Below are 23051 nucleotides of genomic sequence, written 5' to 3'. Positions count from 1 at the left end.
GGAGTACAGGAGGGGGCTGAACGCACCCTTGTGGAGCCCCAGTGTTGAGGGTCAGCGAAGTGGAGATGTTGTTTCCTACCTTCACAACCAGTGGGCGGCCTGTCAGAAAGTCCAGGACCAAATTGCACTGGGCGGGGTTGAGACCCAGGGCCTCCAGCTTGATGATGAGCTTGGAGGGTACAATGGTGTTGAATTCTTAGCTGTAGTCAATGAACAGCATTCTTACATAGGTATTCTTCTTGTCCAGATGGGATAGGGCAGTGTGATGGCGATTGCGTCGTCTGTGGACCGAATGGGGCGGTATGCAAACTGAAGTGGGTCTAGGGTGGCCGGTAAGGTGGAGGTGATATGATCCTTGACTAGTCTTTCAAAGCACTTCATGATGACAGAAGTGAGTGCTACAGGGCAGTAGTCATTTAACTTTGCCTTCTTGGGCACAGGAACAATGGTAGCCATCTTGAAGCATGTGGGTACAGCAGACTGGGATAGGGAGCGATTGAATGTCCATAAACACACCAGCCAGCTGGTCTGCGCATGCTCTGAGGACACGGCGAGGGATACAGTCTGGGCCAGCAGCCCTGCTAGGGTTAACACGTTTAAATGTTTTACTCACGTCAGCCACGGAGAAGGAGAGGGGGTCCTTGTTAGTGGGTGCGACGGTGGCACTGTATTATCCTCAAAGAGGGCAATGGTGTTTAGTTTGTCTGGAAGCATGACGTCGGTGTCCATGAAGTGGCTGGTTTTCTTTTCGTAGTCCGTGATTTCCTGTAAACCCTGCCACATGTCTCATGTCTGAGCCGTTGAATTGTGACTCCACCTTGTCCCTATACTGGAAAGTCACTTGTTTGATTGCCTTGAGGAGGGAATAACGAAGCTGTTTATATTGTCATATTCCCAGACCTCTTTCCATGGTTAAATGCGGTGAATTGTGCTTTCAGTTTTGTGCTAATGCCGCTATCCATCAACGTTTTCTGGTTAGGGTAGGTTTTAATAATCATAGGGGTTACGACACCTCCAATGCATTTCTTAATAAACACACTCACCGAGTCAGCGTATAGGTCGATGTTGTTCTCTGAAGCTGACCGGAACATATTCCAGTCCACGTGAGTAAAACAATCTTGAAGCGTGGCTTTCCGATTGGTCGGACCAGCGTTGAATGGTTCTCGTCCCTTGTACATCCTGTTTGAGTTTGTCTATAAGACGGTAGGAGCAAGATGGCATCGTGGTCGGATTTGCCGAAGGGAGGGCTTTGTATGCATTGCGGAAGTTAGAGTAGCAGTGGTCGGGAGTATTGCCAATGCGCTTAGCACAATCAATATGCTGGTAGAATTTAGGTAGCCTTGTTCTCAAATTTACTTTGTTAAAATCCCCAGCTACAATAAATGCAGCCTCAGGATATATGGTTCCCAGTTTGCATATAGTCCAGTGAAGTTCCTTGTTTGCCTTCTTGGTGTCTGCTTGAGGGGGAATGTACACAGCTGTGACTATAACTGACGAGAATTCTCTTGGTAGGTAAAATAGTTCCGGTATGTTGTTATGATTACACCATAAGTCGTTAATCATAAAAGCATACACCCCCGCCCTTCCTCTTCCCAGAAAAGGTGTTCATCTCAGTTGGTGCGATTCATGGAGAAACCCAGTGGCTGAATCAATTATGACAACATATCCCAAGAGAGCCATGTTTCTGTGAAACAGAGAATGTTACAATCTCTGTCTCTCCGGAAGGCAACCCTTGCTCGAATTTCGTCTACCTTATTGTCAAGAGACTGGACATTGGCTTGTTGTATACTCAGGAGTGGTGGGCGACGTGCACGTCTACGGAGCCTGACCTGGTGGCCGCTTCGTCTGCATCTTCTGCGGTGCCGTTGTTTTTGGGTCGACTGCTGGAATTAGATCCAATGTTCTGGGTGGTGGTCCGAACAACAGGACCCGCTTCGGGAAAGTCGTATTCCTTGTCATAATGTTTTTAAGTTGACGTTGCTCTTATATCCAACAGTTCTTCCCAGCTGTATGTAATAAGACTTTAGATTTCCTGGGGTAACAATGTAAAAAAAAATACATAAAACAACAATACAGCATTGTTTCTAAAGAACTCGAAGCAGTTGTGGGTTTGATTAGGCTCAAAATGTCCAGAAACAAAGACTTTCTTCTGAAACTCGTCAGTCTATTCTTGTTCTGAGAAATGTTAGGCTATTCCATGCGAGATATTGCCAAGAAACTGAAGATCTTGTTCAACGCTGTGTACTTCTCCCTTCACAGTACAGCGCAAACTGACTCTAACCAGAAAAGAAAGAGAAGTGTGAGGCCCCGGTGCACAACTGAGCAAGAGGACAAATACATTAGTGTGTCTAGCCTCAAGCCTTTAACCGGCAGTTTCATTAAATAGTACCTGCAAAACACCAGTCTCAACATCAACAGTGAAGAGGCGACTCCGGGATGCTGGCCTTCTAGGCAGAATTCCTCTGTCCAATGTCTGTGTTCTTTTGCCCATCTTAATCTTTTTGCTTTATTGGCCAGTCTGGTGGTTGCTGATAATGGGCCTCTGTACGCCTATGCAGATATTGCATTTTTTTTCCTTAAAAAAAAAACGTTTCCAGCTACAATAGTCATTTACAACATTAACAATGTCCAAATTGATCAGAAATACAATGTAATGTTATTTTAAAAATGAACAAAAATGTGTTTCTCTCAAACAAGGACATTTCGAAGTAGCAGTCAAGTTTGGGCACACCTACTCATTCAAGGGTTTTTCTTTATTTTGACTATTTTCTACATTGTAGAATAATAGTGAAGACAAACTATGAAATAACACATATGGAATCATGTAGTAAAAAAAAAGTTTTAAAAAAGTGTTAAACAAATATATTTGAGATTCTTCAAAGTAGCCACCCTTGGCCATGATGACAGCTTTGCACACGCTTGGCATTCTCTCAACCAGCTTCATGAGGTAGTCACCTGAAATGCATTTCAAGTTAATTTGTGGAATTTCTTTCCTTCTTAATACATTTGAGCCAATCAGTTGTGTTGTGACAAGGTAGGGGTGGTATACAGATGATAACCCTATTTGGTAAAATACCAAGTCCATATTATGGCAAGAACAGCTCAAATAAGCGAAGAGAAATGACAGTCCATCATTACTTTAAGACATGTCAGTCAATCCGTAAAATTTCAAGAACTGAAAGTTTCTTCAAGTGCAGACGCAAAAACCATCAAGCGCTATGATGAAACTGGCTCTCATGAGGACCGCCACAGGAAAGGAAGACCCAGAGTTACCTCTGCTGCAGAGGATAAGTTTATTAGAGTTAACTGCACTTCAGAAATTGCAGACAAAATAAATGTTTCAGAGTTCAAGTAACAGACATCACAACATCAACTGTTCAGCAGACTGCGTGAATCAGGCCTTCATGGTTGAATTACTACAGAGAAACCACTACTAAAGGACACCAACAATAATAAGAAGAGACTTGCTTGGGCCAAGAAACACGAGCAATGGACATTAGACAGGTGGAAATCTGTCCTTTGTGCTGATGAGTCCAAATTAGATTTTAGAACTGCTGTGTCTTTGTGAAATGCAGAGTAGGTGAATGGATTATCTCCGCATATGTGGTTCCCACCGTGAAGCATGGAGGTGGTGTGATGGTGTTTTGCTTGTGATACTGTCAGTGATTTTATTAGAATTCAAGGCACACTTAACCAACATGGCTACCACAGCATTCTGCAGTGATACGCTAACCCATCTGGTTTGCTCTTAGTGGGACTATCATATGTTTTTCAACAGGACAATGACCCAAAACACACCTTCAGGCTGTGTAAGGGCTATTTGATCAAGAATGAGTGTGATGGAGTGCTGCATCAGATGACCTGGCCTCCAAATTCACCTGCCCTCAACCCAATTGAGATTTGGAATGAGTTGGACCGAAAATAATTCATCATGAAGCTGGTTGAGAGAATGCAAGAGTTTGCAAACCTGTCATCAAGGCAAAGGGTGCCTAATTTGAAGAATCTCAAGTATATTTTGATTTGTTTAACACTTTTTTAGTTACTACATGATTCCATTTGTGTTATTTCATAGTTTTGATGTCTTCACTATTATTCTACAATGTAGAAAGAAAAAACCTTGAATGACTCGGTGTCCCCAAACTTTTGACTGGTACTGTATTTCCAAAAACTATTCATATGCACTAGTTATGAATAGATGATACTGAGATTCAAGGTGACGCAGGAAAACGCACTCACCGATCTGGCATGGAACATTATCTCTCATGCAGACTTCTCCAGTGTCATCAGAAGCAAACAAATTCAATAATAATACATGTAATTTGAAGTCTCAGCCAAATATATTGCTTCAGTCCAATCACATCAAACTGTATTATAATCTCTGTCTTTTAGTTGACAGACACTTCAGTTTCATAGTACTTGGATCAGTATCCTCTCTTCACGGAAAGAGGGAGGGAGTCAGAGTAGAAGAGAAGGAGAGGAAGAGACCATTGTCGTTCCCTTTTCTTATGACGGCGTTATGACTTGCAGCCTGGTGTCTCTTAAAAGTTTGTCTAGTCCAAGTGTAACGAGTGCTACTGTAGGGGATTCAATCTAGCAACTTTTCGGTTACTGGCTTAGGCCAACCTGCCGCCCCAAGGTCTTGATGAGAGGTTGATTTGTTAAATCCAGTGCGTTAGTGCTGGACTGGAACAAAAGTCTGCCCAATGCAACTCACCTCACATTCAGAGACAGATCCCTCCGTATGAGGAGAAAACATACCAACTGACATAAAACGACATATTATTCACTGTATTGTGAAATAAATACCAGTGACATCACAGGGTCAGAGGTAATGAACTGGTTTGAAATGCTGCTACAAACTGATTTACAGGGTGACAATCTCCTATTGAGTGTTTAGAGAACTAATGAGAAAAGGAGTAGACTTTCACCCAAGGGTTGGTGTCTCACAGGAACAGAGGGGATGTGTAGCTGATAGTCCAGGGGGGGGGGGGGGGGTTGAGCTTATAGTTTTTAGTTTGACCCAGGGGTGGTCCCGTGAACCTCCATGGGCATCTCATTTGGCGAAGATGTGGTTGCAGAGCTCATCCAATGGCTCAAACTGGGCCACACCCTTGATCACCTTACTGATCTCGTTAATCTATCTCCTGTAAGGAGGGAGGAAGGACAGTACTTGGGCCACCTGTGTGTGTACCTTGATCTCCTCCACAGAAACCATGTTGGACAGCATGCATTCTTTCAGCATAGTGATGGGGTCACTCATACAGCACACTTCCTGGATCTCCTCACAGGTACAATAGCTACAGGAAGTTACATCACACACAGGAAGAGGTGTTAAACCTGATTTGCAGGGTTCAGCTCTAGCCCCTGATCAATATATATATATACAGTGCCTTGCGAAAGTATTCGGCCCCCTTGAACTTTGCGACCTTTTGCCACATTTCAGGCTTCAAACATAACGATATAAAACTGTATTTTTTTGTGAAGAATCAACAACAAGTGGGACACAATCATGAAGTGGAACGACATTTATTGGATATTTCAAACTTTTTTAACAAATCAAAAACTGAAAAATTGGGCGTGCAAAATTATTCAGCCCCTTTACTTTCAGTGCAGCCAACTCTCTCCAGAGGTTCAGTGAGGATCTCTGAATGATCCAATGTTGACCTAAATGACTAATGATGATAAATACAATCCACCTGTGCGTCATCAAGTCTCCGTATAAATGCACCTGCACTGTGAGAGTCTCAGAGGTCCGTTAAAAGCGCAGAGAGCATCATGAAGAACAAGGAACACACCAGGCAGGTCCGAGATACTGTTGTGAAGAAGTTTAAAGCCGGATTTGGATACAAAAAGATTTCCCAAGCTTTAAACATCCCAAGGAGCACTGTGCAAGCAATAATATTGAAATGGAAGGAGTATCAGACCACTGCAAATCTACCAAGACCTGGCCGTCCCTCTAAACTTTCAGCTCATACAAGGAGAAGACTGATCAGAGATGCAGCCAAGAGGCCCATGATCACTCTGGATGAACTGCAGAGATCTACAGCTGAGGTAGGAGACTCTGTCCATAGGACAACAATCAGTTGTATATTGCACAAATCTGGCCTTTATGGAAGAGTGGCAAGAAGAAAGCCATTTCTTAAAGATATCTATAAAAAGTGTTGTTTAAAGTTTGCCACAAGCCACACCAAACATGTGGAAGGTGCTCTGGTCAGATGAAACCAAAATTGAACTTTTTGGCAACAATGCAAAACGTTATGTTTGGCGTAAAAGCAACACAGCCCATCACCCTGAACCTACTATACCCACTGTCAAACATGGTGGTGGCAGCATCATGGTTTGGGCCTGCTTTTCTTCAGCAGGGACAGGGAAGATGGTTAAAATTGATGGGAAGATTGGATGGAGCCAAATACAGGACCATTCTGGAAGAAAACCTGATGGAGTCTGCAAAAGACCTGAGACTGGGACGGAGATTTGTCTTCCAACAAGACAATGATCCAAAACATAAAGCAAAATCTACAATGGAATGGTTCAAAAATAAATATATCCAGGTGTTAGAATGGCCAAGTCAAAGTCCAGACATGAATCCAATCGAGAATCTGTGGAAAGAACTGAAAACTGCTGTTCACAAATGCTCTCCATCCAACCTCACTGACCTCGAGCTGTTTTGCAAGGAGGAATGGGAAAAAAATTCAGTCTCTCGATGTGCAAAACTGATAGAGACATACCCCAAGCGACTTACAGCTGTAATCGCAGCAAAAGGTGGCGCTAGAAAGTATTAACTTAAGGGGGCTGAATAATTTTGCACGCCCAATTTTTCCGTTTTTAATTTGTTAAAAAAGTTTGAAATATCCAATAAATGTCGTTCCACTTCATGATTGTGTCCCACTTGTTGTTGATTCTTCAAACAAATACAGTTTTATATCTTTGTTTGAAGCCTGAAATGTGGCAAAAGGTCACAAAGTTCAAGGGGGCCGAATACTTTCGCAAGGCACTGTATATAAATGAGAGAGAAAGAGAGAGAGAGACCTGGAAGGGAAGCAGTGCTGGAGTATTGAGATGCATCCAAAACCAACACTGCACTGAGGAGTGTCTAGACAGGCTAAAACAGGGAGTGAGGGAGGAGAGTGAGAGAAGTGAGGGACCGGGAATCAGGTGATGGTTATAGGGTCAGGTGTCAGAGAACACCTCTCACCTGACCCTAGGGGTCGCTCATGCTCTGTCCATGGTAATGTTAGGTCTCCAGCTCCATGACAATAGTACCCTGCCAGAGAGGTTTCCAAACCAAGAGACTCATCAAGACAGCCAACACTGCTATATCACCGCTGAATCGCCAGATCAGGGATTTCTACTGGAGCAGCAGTTTCTCAGCATCTTCCTACATCTATGCTCTCTGGCCCTGCAGCACACCAGGAGTGATTAAACGGGGAACAGTTGAAGCTCTGTACTGGAGTCTCTTCCATAGAGTATGTCTACGCTGGTCACATAGCCTCCCCGTCATGGAAGAGACACTGGTGTGATACTAGAAGCTGATCATCACTGCCATGGAAGAGACTGGTGTGATACTAGAAGCTGATCATCACTGCCATGGAAGAGACTGGTGTGATACTAGAAGCTGATCATCACTGCCATGGAAGAGACTGGTGTGATACTAGAAGCTATTCATCACTCTGTCATGGAAGAGACTGGTGTGATACTAGAAGTGTGATGTGATACCATGTTATGAGGCTATACAGTGTTTGTTTACAAAGAATAGAGTAAACAAGCGTATAGGTGGGGTCCTGATGGGGGGTAAGACAGTCGACAAGCTAATGAAGCATTTCTAAGATACATTCTTCAAAGGGGCAATTAGCAGTTGATACACCCATTTAACTTAATGATATGTACCTATTGAGTCTTGAAGAATGTAAATTATGACTCATGAGCTTAGTTCAACTGTCCTTCCCCATTAGAACATAAAATAGAAGCTTGTTTTACTCCAATGTTTGCAAATAAAGTACATGCAAACAATCACTGTGGTTAAAACGATATAAAGTTGATATCATGGATGGTCAGACTTGGCTTCCATAGCTCTGTCTATGATTTTGAGAGTGGGTATATTTCTCCAGCCCCATCCCCCGGCTTTTTACCTAAACAGGGGTGGGGAGCTCATTTTGTTATTGCTTCTGCTGCTGATTGCAGCTTTAGGAATCAATGTATAAATACAATAATTGTACAGTTTGGCCCTTTAAATAAACACAGTAACAGCTACACATCATCATATTATATAAAGTGATCACATACTTCACCACTGTTCTGTTGTGACTCTGTAAATGAGTCAACAATAGTTGGATAGTCTGTAGATTACACAGAAGTTGCAGCTTCGGGATCTGTGCCGACTTCACTGTAAAATAACATGCTGCTGAGTGAGGTATGTAAACAGGATCACTATACTATATACCAAATCACTGTCAGAATTATGCATACAACGAATGCCTTAAATATTCCATACATTTTACTTGTAGCGAATACAAAAAAGTCGGTACAACACGCTGATAAGTGTACAACATCCAATTAGCTACAGTTGAAACCTGTTTAAAAGTTCTTGCATACATCAAGCAACTACTATAGCCTCGTGGCGTCTGTTATGCTATCTTCAAAGCTTGTGTCTTGTAGCTATCCGATCATGTCGCCTTACAATACATAACTAGGATAGGTAAACAGTCTAATTGAACACGTTGAGAAGTAACAAAGATATAATAGTAGAGGTTGCTATGTGGAAGAATTTACCAACATTGTCTAAATCCAGCCCGCAGCTTTCTTTGTCAAGTTCAAGAAACAGCCACCGCCCAATGGTGATCGTCAATTATACTTCTTCGATGAGGTTTAACTGCGGTTGGCATCCAATAAATGTTGCATTACCACCACCTATTAGACTGGAGTATAACTCCCTTATGAATACCCTACCTTCTAACACTACACTACAAAAACAACACCACCATACTCCACTATTTAAATCTATTTAGTCGTACTTTATGCCAACCTGAAAGGATGGGACACCACCACTTAACACACCCTGCAACTCTTCTGATGTTAAGTCTCGCACACCCAAATACCTCCCTGCAGCTGCCACCACAACCCCTATTTTCTGCGACTTACGTTCCATCCCTGCAGTACAGTTGATAACCATTGCTTGAAATGCTAAAAACATTCCCCATCAGTTGGTCAACTTTTACTGCTACCCGATTAATCACACTTTCAATTGCGCCCTTTTCGTGAGAGCAAAACAATTCACAATCCTTGCCCCTATTCGTTTAAAACGCGGAGCGCCATCTCCATCAGACAAACAGAAACAAACAACTATCACATGACCACTTCTGGTTACCCTCACCAATTCCACAGCAACCAACTCTGTTTTCACCCACCCTGAAACCACAAATGATCAGCCAAAGGGCAAGGGTCCACTTTTTCCAAAAACTTCACTCCTACTGTCACAGACTGAATCATCTGTCCTCTTTCTCCGTGAGCATCAATGGGTATAACTTGATATCAAGAAACGCCCATACCAGAAAACGCCCAGAATTGCGGTCTGCAATTACACCCTTCTCGTCCTTCCCGTTTTCTAGCTAGCCTATGGCAGAGAGGAAGAGAGGCTCAACTCGGTTTAAAATCTGCCTTCATCCAGTAGGTGGCGTATTTTCGTTGTTTCGCACACTAAGCAGTACGTTTTTGTATGGAGGTCAATGAGTGTCGAATTTGGTCAACAGAAAATAATGCCTTATTTGTTACGTGAGGTTTTATCGAATAAAAGTGTCGTAATGCTTAAGTCGTTACGAGTGTACTGATAGAAGTAGGACACGTGACATCCCGGGGAACTTTGAAAAAAAAACACTTTCTATCGGTGTTGTCTCGAGATGGCTATGCATATTCATGGCTGGAGGCAGTAGTGAAAAAATGACCCAAGTGTCATACACTCAGACTTAATTTACAAACAAACCATTTGTGTTTAGTGAGTCCGCCAGATCAGAGGCAGTAGGGATGACCAGAGTTGTTGTCTTGATAAATGTGTGAATTAGATGGCAGTATTCGCGCGACACACCGCAATTTAACCATGGCAAAGGGACTGGAATTATGGCAGAAGATAAACAGTGTAGTTGTTCACTCCGCAAGACATCAAAAAACGGCAGTATAGAGATAAAGTGGAGTCGCAATTCAATGGCACAGACACGAAACGTATCGGCAGGGACTACAGAAGGAAAACCAGCCACGTGTTCCGAGACCGAAGTCTTGCTTCAGGACGGGCTAAACACATTCTTCTTACACTTTCACTACTGCCTCATGCCATGAATATGCATAGCCATGTGCAGTGCCACCGACACGGCCCGCTTCCAACAACTGTGGGCTCTCCGTGGCCGAAGTGAGTAAAACGTTTCAACGTGTTAACCCTGGCAAGGCTGCCGGCCCACACGGTATCCCTAGCCACGCCCTCAGAGCATGCACAGACCAGCTGGCTGGTGTTTAGAGCATATTCAATCGCTTCCTCTCCCAGTCTGCTGTCCCCACATGCTTCAAGATGGCCACCATAGTTCCTGTACCCATGAAGGCAAAGGTAACTTAACGACTAGTGTAACAGTATAACTTTAGACCGTTCCCCTCGCCCATACCCGGGCGCGAACCAGGGACCCTCTGCACACATCAACAACAGTCACCCATCGCTCCACAAAAGCCGCGGCCCTTGCAGAGCAAGGGGAACCACTTTTTTTTTTTTTGTTTTTTTGCCACAGATCTTTTATTTTATTAATAACAAATCAATACATAAAGCAGATGAGGGAACACAAGCATACATAGATTAGAAACAATAGACAATCGAGCTAGGGGGTACAATATCACATTACAATTACACAAGGACAAGGACAAATTACACAAGGAGGTTAAGGGACATGCATATACTTACAATTCTAACAGCATTTTTGTTAGTAGAGCATTTAACCGTCTTAAAATACAGTTCAATTTCTTTTTGTAGGGTACGAAAAAGTGTTTTTCTGTTTGTAAATTTACATTTGTGTATATGAAATTTGGCCAAAAGAATAATGAAATTAATGATTCCGCTTATTTCTATTGTATGTAAAGAATCCAAACAATACATCTCTCCACAATAGTGTAATATATTCATAAATGTGTTCAATTATAAACCTACTGATGTCTTGCCACAGTTTTCTTACATGCATACAATGCCAAAAAAGATGCACAACTGTTTCTGGGTGGTCATTACAAACGGAGCAATTTGAGTTGATGTTTTCCTTAAACTTCTTCATGTAGTGGTTGGCAGGATAATATTTATGAATAATCTTAAAGGAAACTTCCTTCATTTTGTTAACAAGTAGGTATGTGTGTGGCAACATCCAAACTTTTTTCCAACAGATATTATCAATAAATCCATTCCAATAAGGCATGACATAAGATATAGATACAACATCCTTCTGAAACAAGGATCGTATCGCTCTGTTGTTGAATGGACCAAAAGAGAAACAAATCTTTCCTACTGATGAGTCAACAGGTTTAACGGAAGGGAGGCACTGAGGGTCAGGTCTTGACACGTTCCTGAATAACAGAGCAACACCTGAGGGAATGGCATCTAAGACAATTACAAAATCTTTAGGTGTTACAGGGACCTTGAAAAGGGATAAGAATTCCTTATAACTGAGTAAAAGACCCACTGCATTTACCAGTTGGCTCACCAATAGGATATTATTTCGGAACCAATATTCTAAACACAGAGAGGTATTTTTATACAATATATCCCGATTATTCCATATATAATATCTGTGTGGAGAAAAATTGTGTTTATAAATTAAGGACCATGACAAGAAAACCTGCCGATGAAAAGCAGAAAGTTTCACTGGAACTTTGTCAATATTATAATTGCAAAACAACATGAAGTTAAGGCCACCAAAAGTAGAGAAGACATGATGAGGAATAAAATTCCAGATAGAAGTGGGTCTTCTTAGGAATTGTTTTATCCAATTGATCTTAAAAGTATTATTTAAAGTAGTAAAGTCCAGAAAACTCAGTCCACCATTCTCATAAGTGTTCATTACAACAGTTTTCCTAATGTAATGGGTACGGTTTCTCCAAAGAAAGTTGAAAAGCATCTGGTCTATCTCCTTGCTTATTTTACGGTCAAGATATAAAGATAGAGCACCATATGTTAGTCTAGAGATACCTTCAGCCTTGGTTATTAGGACTCTACCAGTCATTGATTTAGTTTCTTCTGGGGTTTTTTAATAAGAGGGTTCAAATTTAGTAAGCCTCTAGACTTCTGATCCTTAGTAATGGTTATGCCTAAATATGTAAGTTCTTCTTTTACTGGAATACCATAATATGAAGGTGTCACACAATCTTTGACAGCTATGAGTTCACATTTATTAATGTTAAGATATAGACCAGACGCTTAGGAAAAGGATTGTATCACATTGATCGATATGGGAATTTGGTTAGCGTCTTTCAGAAAAAGTGTAGTATCGTCAGCCAGCTGGCTTATAATAATTTCTTTACCAGCTATGGAAATACCTTGTACAGGACTATTATTTAAAGAATTTGCATTAATAAAAACAGGCATGGAGAGAGAGGACAACCTTGCCCAATTCCTCTCTTTAACTCAAATCAAGGTGAGGTGCTATATTTCAATTTGATAGAGCTGTTACCATTTGCATAGAGAGTCTTTATAGCCTTACAGAAAAAATCCCCAAAGCCAAGTCTCTGAAGGGAGTGGAAGAGAAACTGATGCTCTACTGTGTCAAATGCTTTATAAAAATCTAAAAATAATATGAAGCTATCCTCGGTTATTAGGTCTGAGTAGTCAAGTACGTCTAATACTAGTCTGACATTGTTAGAAATATGTCTGTTCCTCATGAAGCCAGACTGTGTTTCATCAATGATTGCATCCAAGACTTATTTAATTAGTTTTGCAAGTAGTGAGGCTAATATCTTATAGCCATTATTAAGAAGACAAATTGGACGCCAGTTATCAATGAGCAGCACTTTTTTAGGTTTAGGTATCAGTATTATTAACCCCTGACTCATTGTAGGAGGGAGAACATTGTTTTCTCTAAAAATACTTCAAATAGGGAGCTACTTGTTCAGAAAATAATTTGTAAAATTCTGATGTAATTCCATCAACTCCTGGTGATTTATTGTTCTTTAGATGTTTGATAGACTCTATAATCTCTTCAACTTTGATGGGTTCATCACTGTTTAACTTATGGACAGTGTTATTTTTAGAGTGAAATTTCTCAAGTCTAAAGAAACAGGATGAATTCTGTTCTCCCTCCTCAATCCATTTTTTCCTAGATCTAATAAAGGCTCCTTCTGCTTTTAATTTATATATATTATCCAGTTTATTTTGTAACTCAATTAGTTCCATCTTCTTCTCCCCCGAGAGGTCAGCTGGGGACCTCTGAGAAAGGGAAGTTATCTTAATGATCACCTTTTCCTCCTCAGCTCTTCTGGTCTTAGCAAGATTACTACCATATTTTCTAAGGTATTTGGACACCTCAAATTTAAAGAGCTCCCAGTTCTTGCAATAAGAATTTTCTTCACAAGCCCTTTCCCAAAAGTGTGAGAGCAGATCTTTAACCTCAAATGTAACTATATCATTATTTAATAATGAGCTATTTAGCTTCCAGTAGGATGCTCTACCAAGGTTAGTATCAGGGGTAAATATTTTGATATGAATGTAAATGGCCCTATGGTCTGTGAAGGGAGTAGTAAAAAATATTTGTAGTAACACACTCACTATCAATACATTTGGATATAAGCCAAACATCTATTCTGGATTGTCTGGAGCCTGTTTTGTTATTCCAAGTGAATGATCTGTCGGCCGGAAACCTCTCTCTCCATATATCAGTAAGATCAAACTTTTCCATAAAAAGTATTAAACCCAAATTCTGATTGGTTGGCCTACCTGGGGGCCATCTATCAGTTGAATTATCTATTGTAATGTTAAAGTCCCCTCATATCAATAATAACGAATTGGGAAATTTAGATAACCAATGAAGTATATGTTTCTCTATAGATTCAAGCAACTCATCATTCTCATGTTTGGTGTTGTACCCGTAGAAGTTTACAGTAATGATCGTAATGTCATTGTAACGGATCACAAGACAAATAAAGTGACCAAAGGGGTCACATTCCGAGTGTAGAATATTACCACCAAAGGTATTTTTCATTGTAGTGACACCAGCAGAGCGTTCAGATCCATGGGAAAGCCAAATATCGTTGCCCCACTGTGACCTCCAGAAGTTGGCATCAGCCAAAATTGAGTGAGACTCTTGAAAAAAGAAAAAATCTGTTCGAAATTGTTTAGCAAATAAAAATAAGGCCTTGTGCTTCACATTGTTTTGTAACCTGCTAGCATTAAGAGATAATATAGACAAAGAGAAAACAACAAAGATTTTATAAAAGTATAAACTGTAGTAGGATGAGTCAAAGACGTAGGAGCAGTGAACGTAAACGATAAGGAACCGAGATCTGCACCATTTAAGTCAATTTAAAGTGAAAATAGCTTATTCCATCACCTTTGAAATTCAACTCAACTGGAAATTATGTTCAAGACCAAACCAAGGGTTCTTGTAGTAAGAGAGACTAAAAACCCTCTTTAGTGTAATCAGGAACTATTCTGAGCAATAAAATACAAAATAATAATTTAAATAAAAGGGTACCTACTATTTTAAGTGCATATAAAAACTGATCATAAAATAATTGAATAACAAAATGTTTTACATATAAACGTTCCTAAGACCTTTTTTGGAAATAAGTATTAATAACTAAATAGAATAATAACCGTGTAAAGTCAGAGCAGAACTGTATGTCCTTTAAAACAGTATCTTAGTTACTGTACACAAAACATTAATTCAGCTTTCAATCTTCTTAAGTTTGTAAACAAAATAGGACTTCTGGTCATACAAGAACAAACTAATGAATTGAAATACCTGAGTATTCCTGTAAAATAGTCACCTGATGCTTGTTAGGTAAACAACATAAGAAAATGAGAATACCATGGCTGAAACCATCAACCTGTTCCTTCTGGTGAAATTTTAGGGAGGAATATGGATTTCTGAACCGTTGATGAAACCTCGTCCTCCTACGAAGTAAGCAGCCTTCCCCTCACTTCGTGCTATCTTGATCGTTGGCCACAACTTGTTCCTTATATTTCTATGTCTTCCGGGCTGAGATGCTCCTCGAAACGCATACCATGGCTCTGAAGGAAGGCGTTTTTCCTAACAGCTTTCCAGACAGCATCCCTGTAGAATCTGGTGGTGAATAGGATGATGATACCCCTGGGTCTTGAATCGTTTTGCTGTTGCTTCTTGCCGAGGCGATGCACAACGTCGATGGTATCACCAACTTTGTTCTAGCCTCTCCTCGCACATCTTCATTCTCCACCTCTGGCAAGCCGTAGAGTCTCAGATCAAGCCGTATTGTTTCTAGATCAGTGAGACGTCTATGGTAGACATTGTTATTCTTTTCCACCCTTTCCACATTTTTTTCAACTTTTGCCACTCTCGTTTTCACATCCTTAATTTCACCACATGCAAACTCCAGTCTTTTTCAAGCCTTCGATAACCATGGTGTTCACGCCTACCATTTTCTCAATGGCGTCACACCTGGAGTTGATGAGTAAGGAGAAGGTAGCCACGATGTCAGAGTTCATGTTGGGTTTTTTGGAGGGTGGAGGTTTGCACGGAGTAACCGGTAAAGAGGGGAATTCGTCATCTTCAGCATTCGAAAGCATGATATCATCCATAGGCCAAGCGTAGTTATGGCAGTTGTCTATAAGCACGTTTCTCTCTTGTTGATTAGCAATATAACGGCTAACTTCTTCCTTCTTTTTTTTGTCACGACTTTGCATGGACATGCTGAAATAAATGATCCAATTATCATTCCAGTCACAGGAAAGGTCTTATATCTTGAACAAATAAAAATAATGACTAAACTTTTATTTTATTTTTTTACAATCTTTCTGGAAGTTTGGTACGGAGCTTGGGGAAGAAGAAAAAACGTTCGTTCAAGCAGCCATCTTGGCACCTGTCTCCTTGCCCACAGATCACGCAAGGGGAACCACTACTTCAAGGTCTCAGAGCAAGTGACGTCACCGATTGAAACGCTATTTAGCGCGCACCACCACCAACTAGCTAGCATCCGTTACACTCACCCCCCTTTTGTCCTTCCTCTTTTTCCGCAGCAACCAGTGATCCGGGTCAACAGCATCAATGTAACAGTATAACTTTAGACCGTCCCTCGCCCATACCCGGGCGCGAACCAGGGACCCTCTGCACACATCAAGTCACACACGAAGCATCGTTACCCATCGCTCCACAAAAGCAGAGCTTAGGGAACCACTACGTCACCGATTGAAACGCTATTTAGCGCGCACCACCGCTAACTAGCTAGCTATTTCACATCCGTTACACTAGCATTCACTTCAGTCATCATGAAGTGCTACGCTAGACTAGTCAAGGAACATATCCCCTCTTCCTTACCTGCCACCCTAGACCCACTTCAATTTGCTTACTGCCCTATCCCATCTGGACAAGAGGAATACCTATGTAAGAATGCTGTTTATTGACTGTAGCTCAGCATTCAACACCATAGTACCCTCCAAGCTCATCATTAAGCTCGAGGCCCTGGGTCTGAACCCCACCCTGTGCAACTGGGTCCTGGACTTCCTGACGGGCCACCCCCAGGTGGTGAAGGTAAGAAACATCACCTCCACTACGCTGATCCTCAACACTGGGGCCCCACAAGGGTGCGTACTCAGCCCCCTCATGTACTCCCTGTTCACCCATGACTGTGTGGCCATGCACACCAACTCAATCATCAAGTTTCCAGACGACACAACAGCAGTTGACTTCATTACCAACAATGACGAGACGGCCTACAGGGAGGTGTTGAAGACTCTGGGAGTGTGGTGCCTGGAAAACAACCTCTCACACAATGTCAACAAAACAGAGATGATTGTGGACTTCAGGAAACTTATTTTCCACCATAATTTGCAAACAAATTCATTAAAAATCCTACAATGTGATTTTCTGGATTTCTTCTCTCATAGTTGAAGTGTCCCTATGATGAAAATTACAGGCCTCATTTTTTTAAGTGGGAGAACTTGCACAATTGGTGGCTGACTAAATACTTTTTTGCCCCACTGTATCTTGCATTACTCATCTCATATGTATATACTATTTCCTATACTCTTCTGCTGTATCTTAGCCGTACCGCTCTGACATCGCTCGTCCATATTTATAATAGTCTTTATTCATTCCTACTTAGATTTGTGTGTATTGGGTGTTGTGTAATTTGTTTGATATTACTTAGACATTACTGCACTTTGGAGCTAAAAGCACAAGCATTTCGCTACACCCGCAATAACATCTGCTAATCACGTGTGACCAATACAATTTGATTTGGAATTAGACTAACTTCCCGACCTGCTAAGCATTCAAAATGTAACGAGTACTTTTGGGTGTCGGGGAAAATGTATAGATTAAAAAATACATTAGAGGCCTCCTGAGTGGTGCAAGACACTGCATCACAGTGCTAGCTGTGCCATTAGAGATTCTGGGCTTGAATCCAGGCTCTGTCGCAGCCGGCCGCACCCGGGAGACCCACGGGGCGGTGCACAATTGGCCCAGCGTCATCCGGGTTAGGGGAGGGTTTGGCTGGCAGGGATGTCCTTGTCCCATCGTGCACTAGCGACTCCTGTGGCTGGCCGGGTGCAGTGCACACTGACACGGTCACCAGGTGTACGGTGTTTCCTCCGACACATTGGTGCGGCTGGCTTCCGGGTTAAGTGGGCATTGTGTCAAGAAGCAATGTGGCTTGGTTGGGTTGTGTTTCGGAGGACGCACAGATCTTGACCTTTGCCTCTCCCGAGTCCGTACGGGAGTTGCAGCAATGAGACCAGACTAACTGCCAATTGGAAACCATGAAATTGGGGAGAAAAGGGGGTCAATTAAAAAGTACATTATTTTTCTTCAGGGATGTAGTGAAGTAAAAGTTAATAAATATAGTCAAGTACAGATACCACAAGCTACTTAATTAGCACTTTCAAGTATTTATACTTTAGTACTTAACACTATTGGCACAGCAGCTCTCTCTCTATTGAATACAGGTGGGTCAAGTCAACAACCCCCAAATATTCAAAAAAGGATTACAATAATGAGATGTATCCACCAATCCAAAAGAAGCACAGGCAGGAGCTAGACAGCCCTCCATGCAGCTATGTGGACGACTCCCATTGTTAGGGCGGAGAGACATGCATCTTGTCAGTATATCCATAATCTTTGCCTATGGTGTTTAGATACTCGTAAAGTCACTCCGCCAAGCTACACCACTTACTGTGGACAGCAATTAATCCACTAGTTCCAACTGCAGTTCCGTCAACGAGATTTAATGAAGTCTTGTGATTAGTTGAGTTTTTTTTAAATGTTGTAATCTACCTTTGTTTAGCTACCTGTGTTTATACATAATTCTTTGGATTCACACTAAACAAATCAGACCAAACTAGATTTACAAAAACATGAACGTTTTCCAGAAAACAATCAGGCACCCCGTTAGAAACCCAAAAGGTTACGTTACTCATTTTATTATGTTTTCCCCCATTATCAACATCACAAGATTGTGGATAGATTTCAAATGTCTAGGGAAAAACACCAGACACAATTTTGTACACTTAATTTGATTAAAACAACCATCATGATCATTAAGAAGTTGGACAAAGGAGGTCCAAGAAAACAAGCCGAGTACCAAAAAGGTTGTGCATTGAACCAAACTACATTGTTGTCATGCCAACAGTTTAGAAGCAGAAACAGACTACCAGTAGTAGCCAGGCTACACTGAAACGATAATTGTTGATACAGTGAACCGAGAGCAAAGGGAAAAACAGAGAGTGTATGATTTTAGCTTCAAAGCCCTCGCTCTGGAAAATCAAACAACATTAAAACCAGTGCGAAACAATTAAGTTAACTGACCCTGAAAAGTAGAATTTCACTTTAAGCTTTAAAATGACAACAGAATTCAATCAAACAAAAAGGGAATAAACATTATGTTTAATGTCTCAATACATGCATTTCTATTTCCTCCATATCATTCCATTGGCTGAGCAATTACCAAAAAAGACTAAATGCACAACACTGTTACTTCAAAATCAGGATGAAAAGTCCATTTAAAATGATTGAAAAAGGTGAAAGCATAGTGTTCATCTTCTCTTTGTCCTGGGGTGGAGTTGAGTCATGGTGCCTGATGGTCTGTTCACACACTCTCCATCGCTCTCGGCATGTCTCTGACAGCACAGATTGACCTACAGGCAAAAAGATTGGGTGGATGTCACAGTCTCCACTTCATACTTTCCAAATCAACCCGACACGGAGGATCTGAGATGAAAATTCAACATTTAAATCCAAAGGGCAAGGGAGAGTTATCATCCTATAGGGAGACGACACTATTGTCCTTCTCTCAAGAAGCTGGCTCATGTGCAAACCCCTAGTTGGCTTCAATAACACCACTGCCAGCAATGTTGTGATTGAAGACAACAGCCAGGGACTAAAGCAGCAATTAGCCCCTGACCATGGTTCAGTTCCATTACATCACACATAAGAGTCATTGGACGAAGATGTCTTCTGTAGGGGGAAGTTTTGTTAAGAGCCGCGATGCTCGGTCTGAACATTAACATGCATCATTTGCGGTACGGTTTTGGAATCATAAGGACCTTATCATAGAAATCCTAAAAACATTCAATACAAATTGATACACACCTTTAGGGTTCCCACATGGCCATATTTCCATGTTACAACACTTTAAGGAAAAAAAGATGAGTGGACTACCTGTGCTAATTAGCCATCTGCGTTGCCAAACACCAGTGTGTAAACGCAACAAATGTGTTGTCACTGTAAAAAAATACTGTCAGCTGCAACTGTTTTAAAACCGGTTAGAAGAGTAAGTGTTTATTTAGCATGTGATATTTTGATGTGATATGGAGGGATTTATGTTTCTTGAACCGTAACGCAAGAGATTCAATTCACATTTAGATGGAGTATTTGTCTGTTTTGGCTTCAAGCCAATTATCCCTTTAAAACAGAACATGTAAGGTCCTTGGACTAAGGAATAACTTTAGGCTCATTTAGTCCAATATTGGGCTAATAAGCAGTTGAAACAATAAGGGAGTTTGATTTAGATCCCTGGGCTATGGCCTGTGACGTAAATGGGACAAAAAAAGTGAGAGGGGTGCCCTTCTCAAATCAAACAGTAATCTGCTGCGCTCAGTCATGTTGTCATCAAGGAAAACATCACTTTTCCATAAAATAGATAAACTATTTCAACTAAATTTCAAACTAGTATTCATTGGGAAGGCAGACAAAGCCTCATCAAAATCAATCACTTTTGCATGTGAAACAACAGAATCCTACTCATTACTCCACATGTTTAACCTACGACACATTTGCTTTGAGATGACTTCGCCGTCAGGCAAAGCGGGGCACCTGGCTCACACATGGGAGGCAGCCCAGTCCCAAAAGTAATCAACGCTAACCCGGTTCACTAATCGAATCCACTCAACAACAAAGCGTACTCCTGGCGCGTTTCAGTAAAAAGCTGAATGGATGGGGCTGTAGAAATGTAACCACTCAAATTTATGGAGTTATAAATGCAAGGCTTGACAATCCAATGATATAAAAATTATAGTTCTACCCATGTTGAGGCTATATATTGTTTACAAACATTGGAGTAAAACAAGCTTATATTTTGGGTTCTGATGGGGTATGACAGTTAACTAAACTCACGAGGCATTTATAAGTTACATTTGGGAATGGCACGTAAAATGTTGCCAAGGACAACAAAGGAGCCTGATTGGCTGACTGTCCTTTGTTGTTCAAAGTAAAGATCTACGAGCGATTCCAAAATGGCTGCTGTGGCTTCTGCTACCTAGCATGAGGACAAAAAGGCTGTGGAATGTTACAAAAGGAATCTGTTCCAAAAACTTCGTACAGTACAAGGTTGCCAACTAAAAAGTTGCATGATCAATTCACCTAGCTAATTAGCTGTTGAATAGGCATCTACTCACCACATAGCTTATTCTTAATGCTTGTCCATAGGCTACCAGAGTGAGGGCAGACATTTTTTGGAATAAACATGGTGAGTGAAACAAATAGCCCACACCCTAACCAGTATCTTATTCTGCGGCTATACAACTTTGTATGCGTCATTTGTTGGCAACCTTGTTATTTACTAAGTTTTGGGAACAGATTCCTGTTGGAACGTTCCACAAATTATACCCACCCTATCCCTCGCAGGCAGCCAAGCATTCCGACCTATAAGGAGATATACTGACTGTGACCTACTGGTCGGAACTATTCTAGCTAGGTTTGACAATCTGTCGCAGAGACACCCTGTAAAAACAGGCAGGGGTGGACTGGAACCAGAAATCAGCCCTTGCATTCCTTTGAGACCTCACACTGGACTATCCCCCCCCCCACTTAAGGCCCCCATTATTAGCCAGATAATTATATTTTTGCCCAAAAAAATCTAGTCAGATAGACCCACTGGGATAAAAATGGACCAGTCCACCCCTAAAAAAAAACAAGTCAAGCAAACCTCTGTAGAGAGCATACCCTTACTGTGATGCTATGTGCACATTTTCTCACCTTCAGCCACAGAAACGCCTCTAGTCATCGTTCTTGAATTTGCCGCTGACGTACGGTACATAATCCAAGATCAAGCGCCAGTCAGTGAAGTGTACCAATGCCACCCCTCCAACTGAACCCCACACCGCCAACGTTGGAACCCTGCGTTGGGAGTAAAATTGAATAGGTAATTTATAATCGAGCTAGGGGATACCTAGTAAATTGCACAACTCTATGCATTTAACCCAACCCCTGTGAATCAAATAGGTGCGTAGGCTATCTTAATTGACGTCATCGTCGCCGGAGAAACAGTACTTGCCTTGCTCAGGGCAGAACGTCAGATTGCGGTTACTGTCCCGACGCTCATACTGACGGCTACCTGCCGCCCCCTAGCGCTAGTTTCAGAATTAGGTAACGTTACTTAGCTTACTGGTTCTCCAATTGATCAAAGTCAGGTCAGTGTTTCTGGTTCACGGCATTGGCAACCTTCTACGGGTCAATGCTGCCGTTACTAACTAGCTTTGCTACCAAGCAAGGCACGCAGTAGCCAGTATGCTAGCTAGCTAACGTTTCCGGACATGACCTCAGCTAGCTAAGGGTAAAACAGACAAGGGCAAGTCAGAATAAGACGTTGCATTGGAAATGTATTTCATCAAATATCAATAGCAAGATGTCAGTAAACATACGGCATTATCTTACCATGTTCTCGCGATGGAAAAGTATTTCTGACCGATCAATTTACCAAGCATGTTGGAGCTGGATGTTGTGGCTAACCACCAAGGGGGAAAACCTGGGAAACTCTGAGCGCATGCCCATTCGAAAAAGGATCCTACGCCACTTCCGTTTTATTCCGGGGTTATGATACTGATGTTTGGCCGTCACACTGTTTAGATTCTATATCACTGATAGAGTGAACATTATTAATTGAGTTTAAAAATATATATGTGGATTCCTGACAGTACGTAGAGCTATACAATTTTCTGTAAAAATTGCTACAGTATTTAGCGATTAATTGTTGGTCATCTGTAATAACACCATCAATGTTTTACTTATGGACAGTGTTATTTTTAGAGTGAAATTTCTCAAGTCTAAAGAAATAGGATGAATTCTGTTCTCCCTCCTCAATCCATTTTTTCCTAGATCTAATAAAGGCTCCTTCTGCTTTTAATTTATATATATTATCCAGTTTATTTTGTAACTCAATTAGTTCCATCTTCTTCTCCCCCAAGAGGTCAGCTGGGGACCTCTGAGAAAGGGAAGTTATCTTAATGATCACCTTTTCCTCCTCAGCTCTTCTGGTCTTAGCAAGATTACTACCATATTTTCTAAGATATTTGGACACCTCAAATTTAAAGAGCTCCCAGTTCTTGCAATAAGAATTTTCTTCACAAGCCCTTT

At 41.4% G+C, this 23051-nt stretch overlaps 1 protein-coding gene across 1 annotated transcript; it reads right to left on the bottom strand.

Moving 5' to 3' along the window:
* Positions 1–18606: 18606 nt before the first annotated feature.
* LOC135510616 (cytochrome b-c1 complex subunit 10) lies at positions 18607–22469 on the bottom strand. Its single transcript, XM_064931681.1, is given in 4 exon segments — positions 18607–19336; positions 21675–21815; positions 22353–22435; positions 22437–22469. Coding segments are annotated over 3 exon segments (237 nt in total). The 3' UTR covers positions 18607–19336; positions 21675–21694.
* Positions 22470–23051: the final 582 nt, after the last annotated feature.

This window comes from Oncorhynchus masou, chromosome 3 (assembly GCF_036934945.1).
Source record: "Oncorhynchus masou masou isolate Uvic2021 chromosome 3, UVic_Omas_1.1, whole genome shotgun sequence".
In the NCBI taxonomy this organism is placed as follows: domain Eukaryota; kingdom Metazoa; phylum Chordata; class Actinopteri; order Salmoniformes; family Salmonidae; genus Oncorhynchus; species Oncorhynchus masou.
Note: the sequence above shows the minus strand (reverse complement) of the source record. Positions and strands in the feature narration are given on the sequence as shown.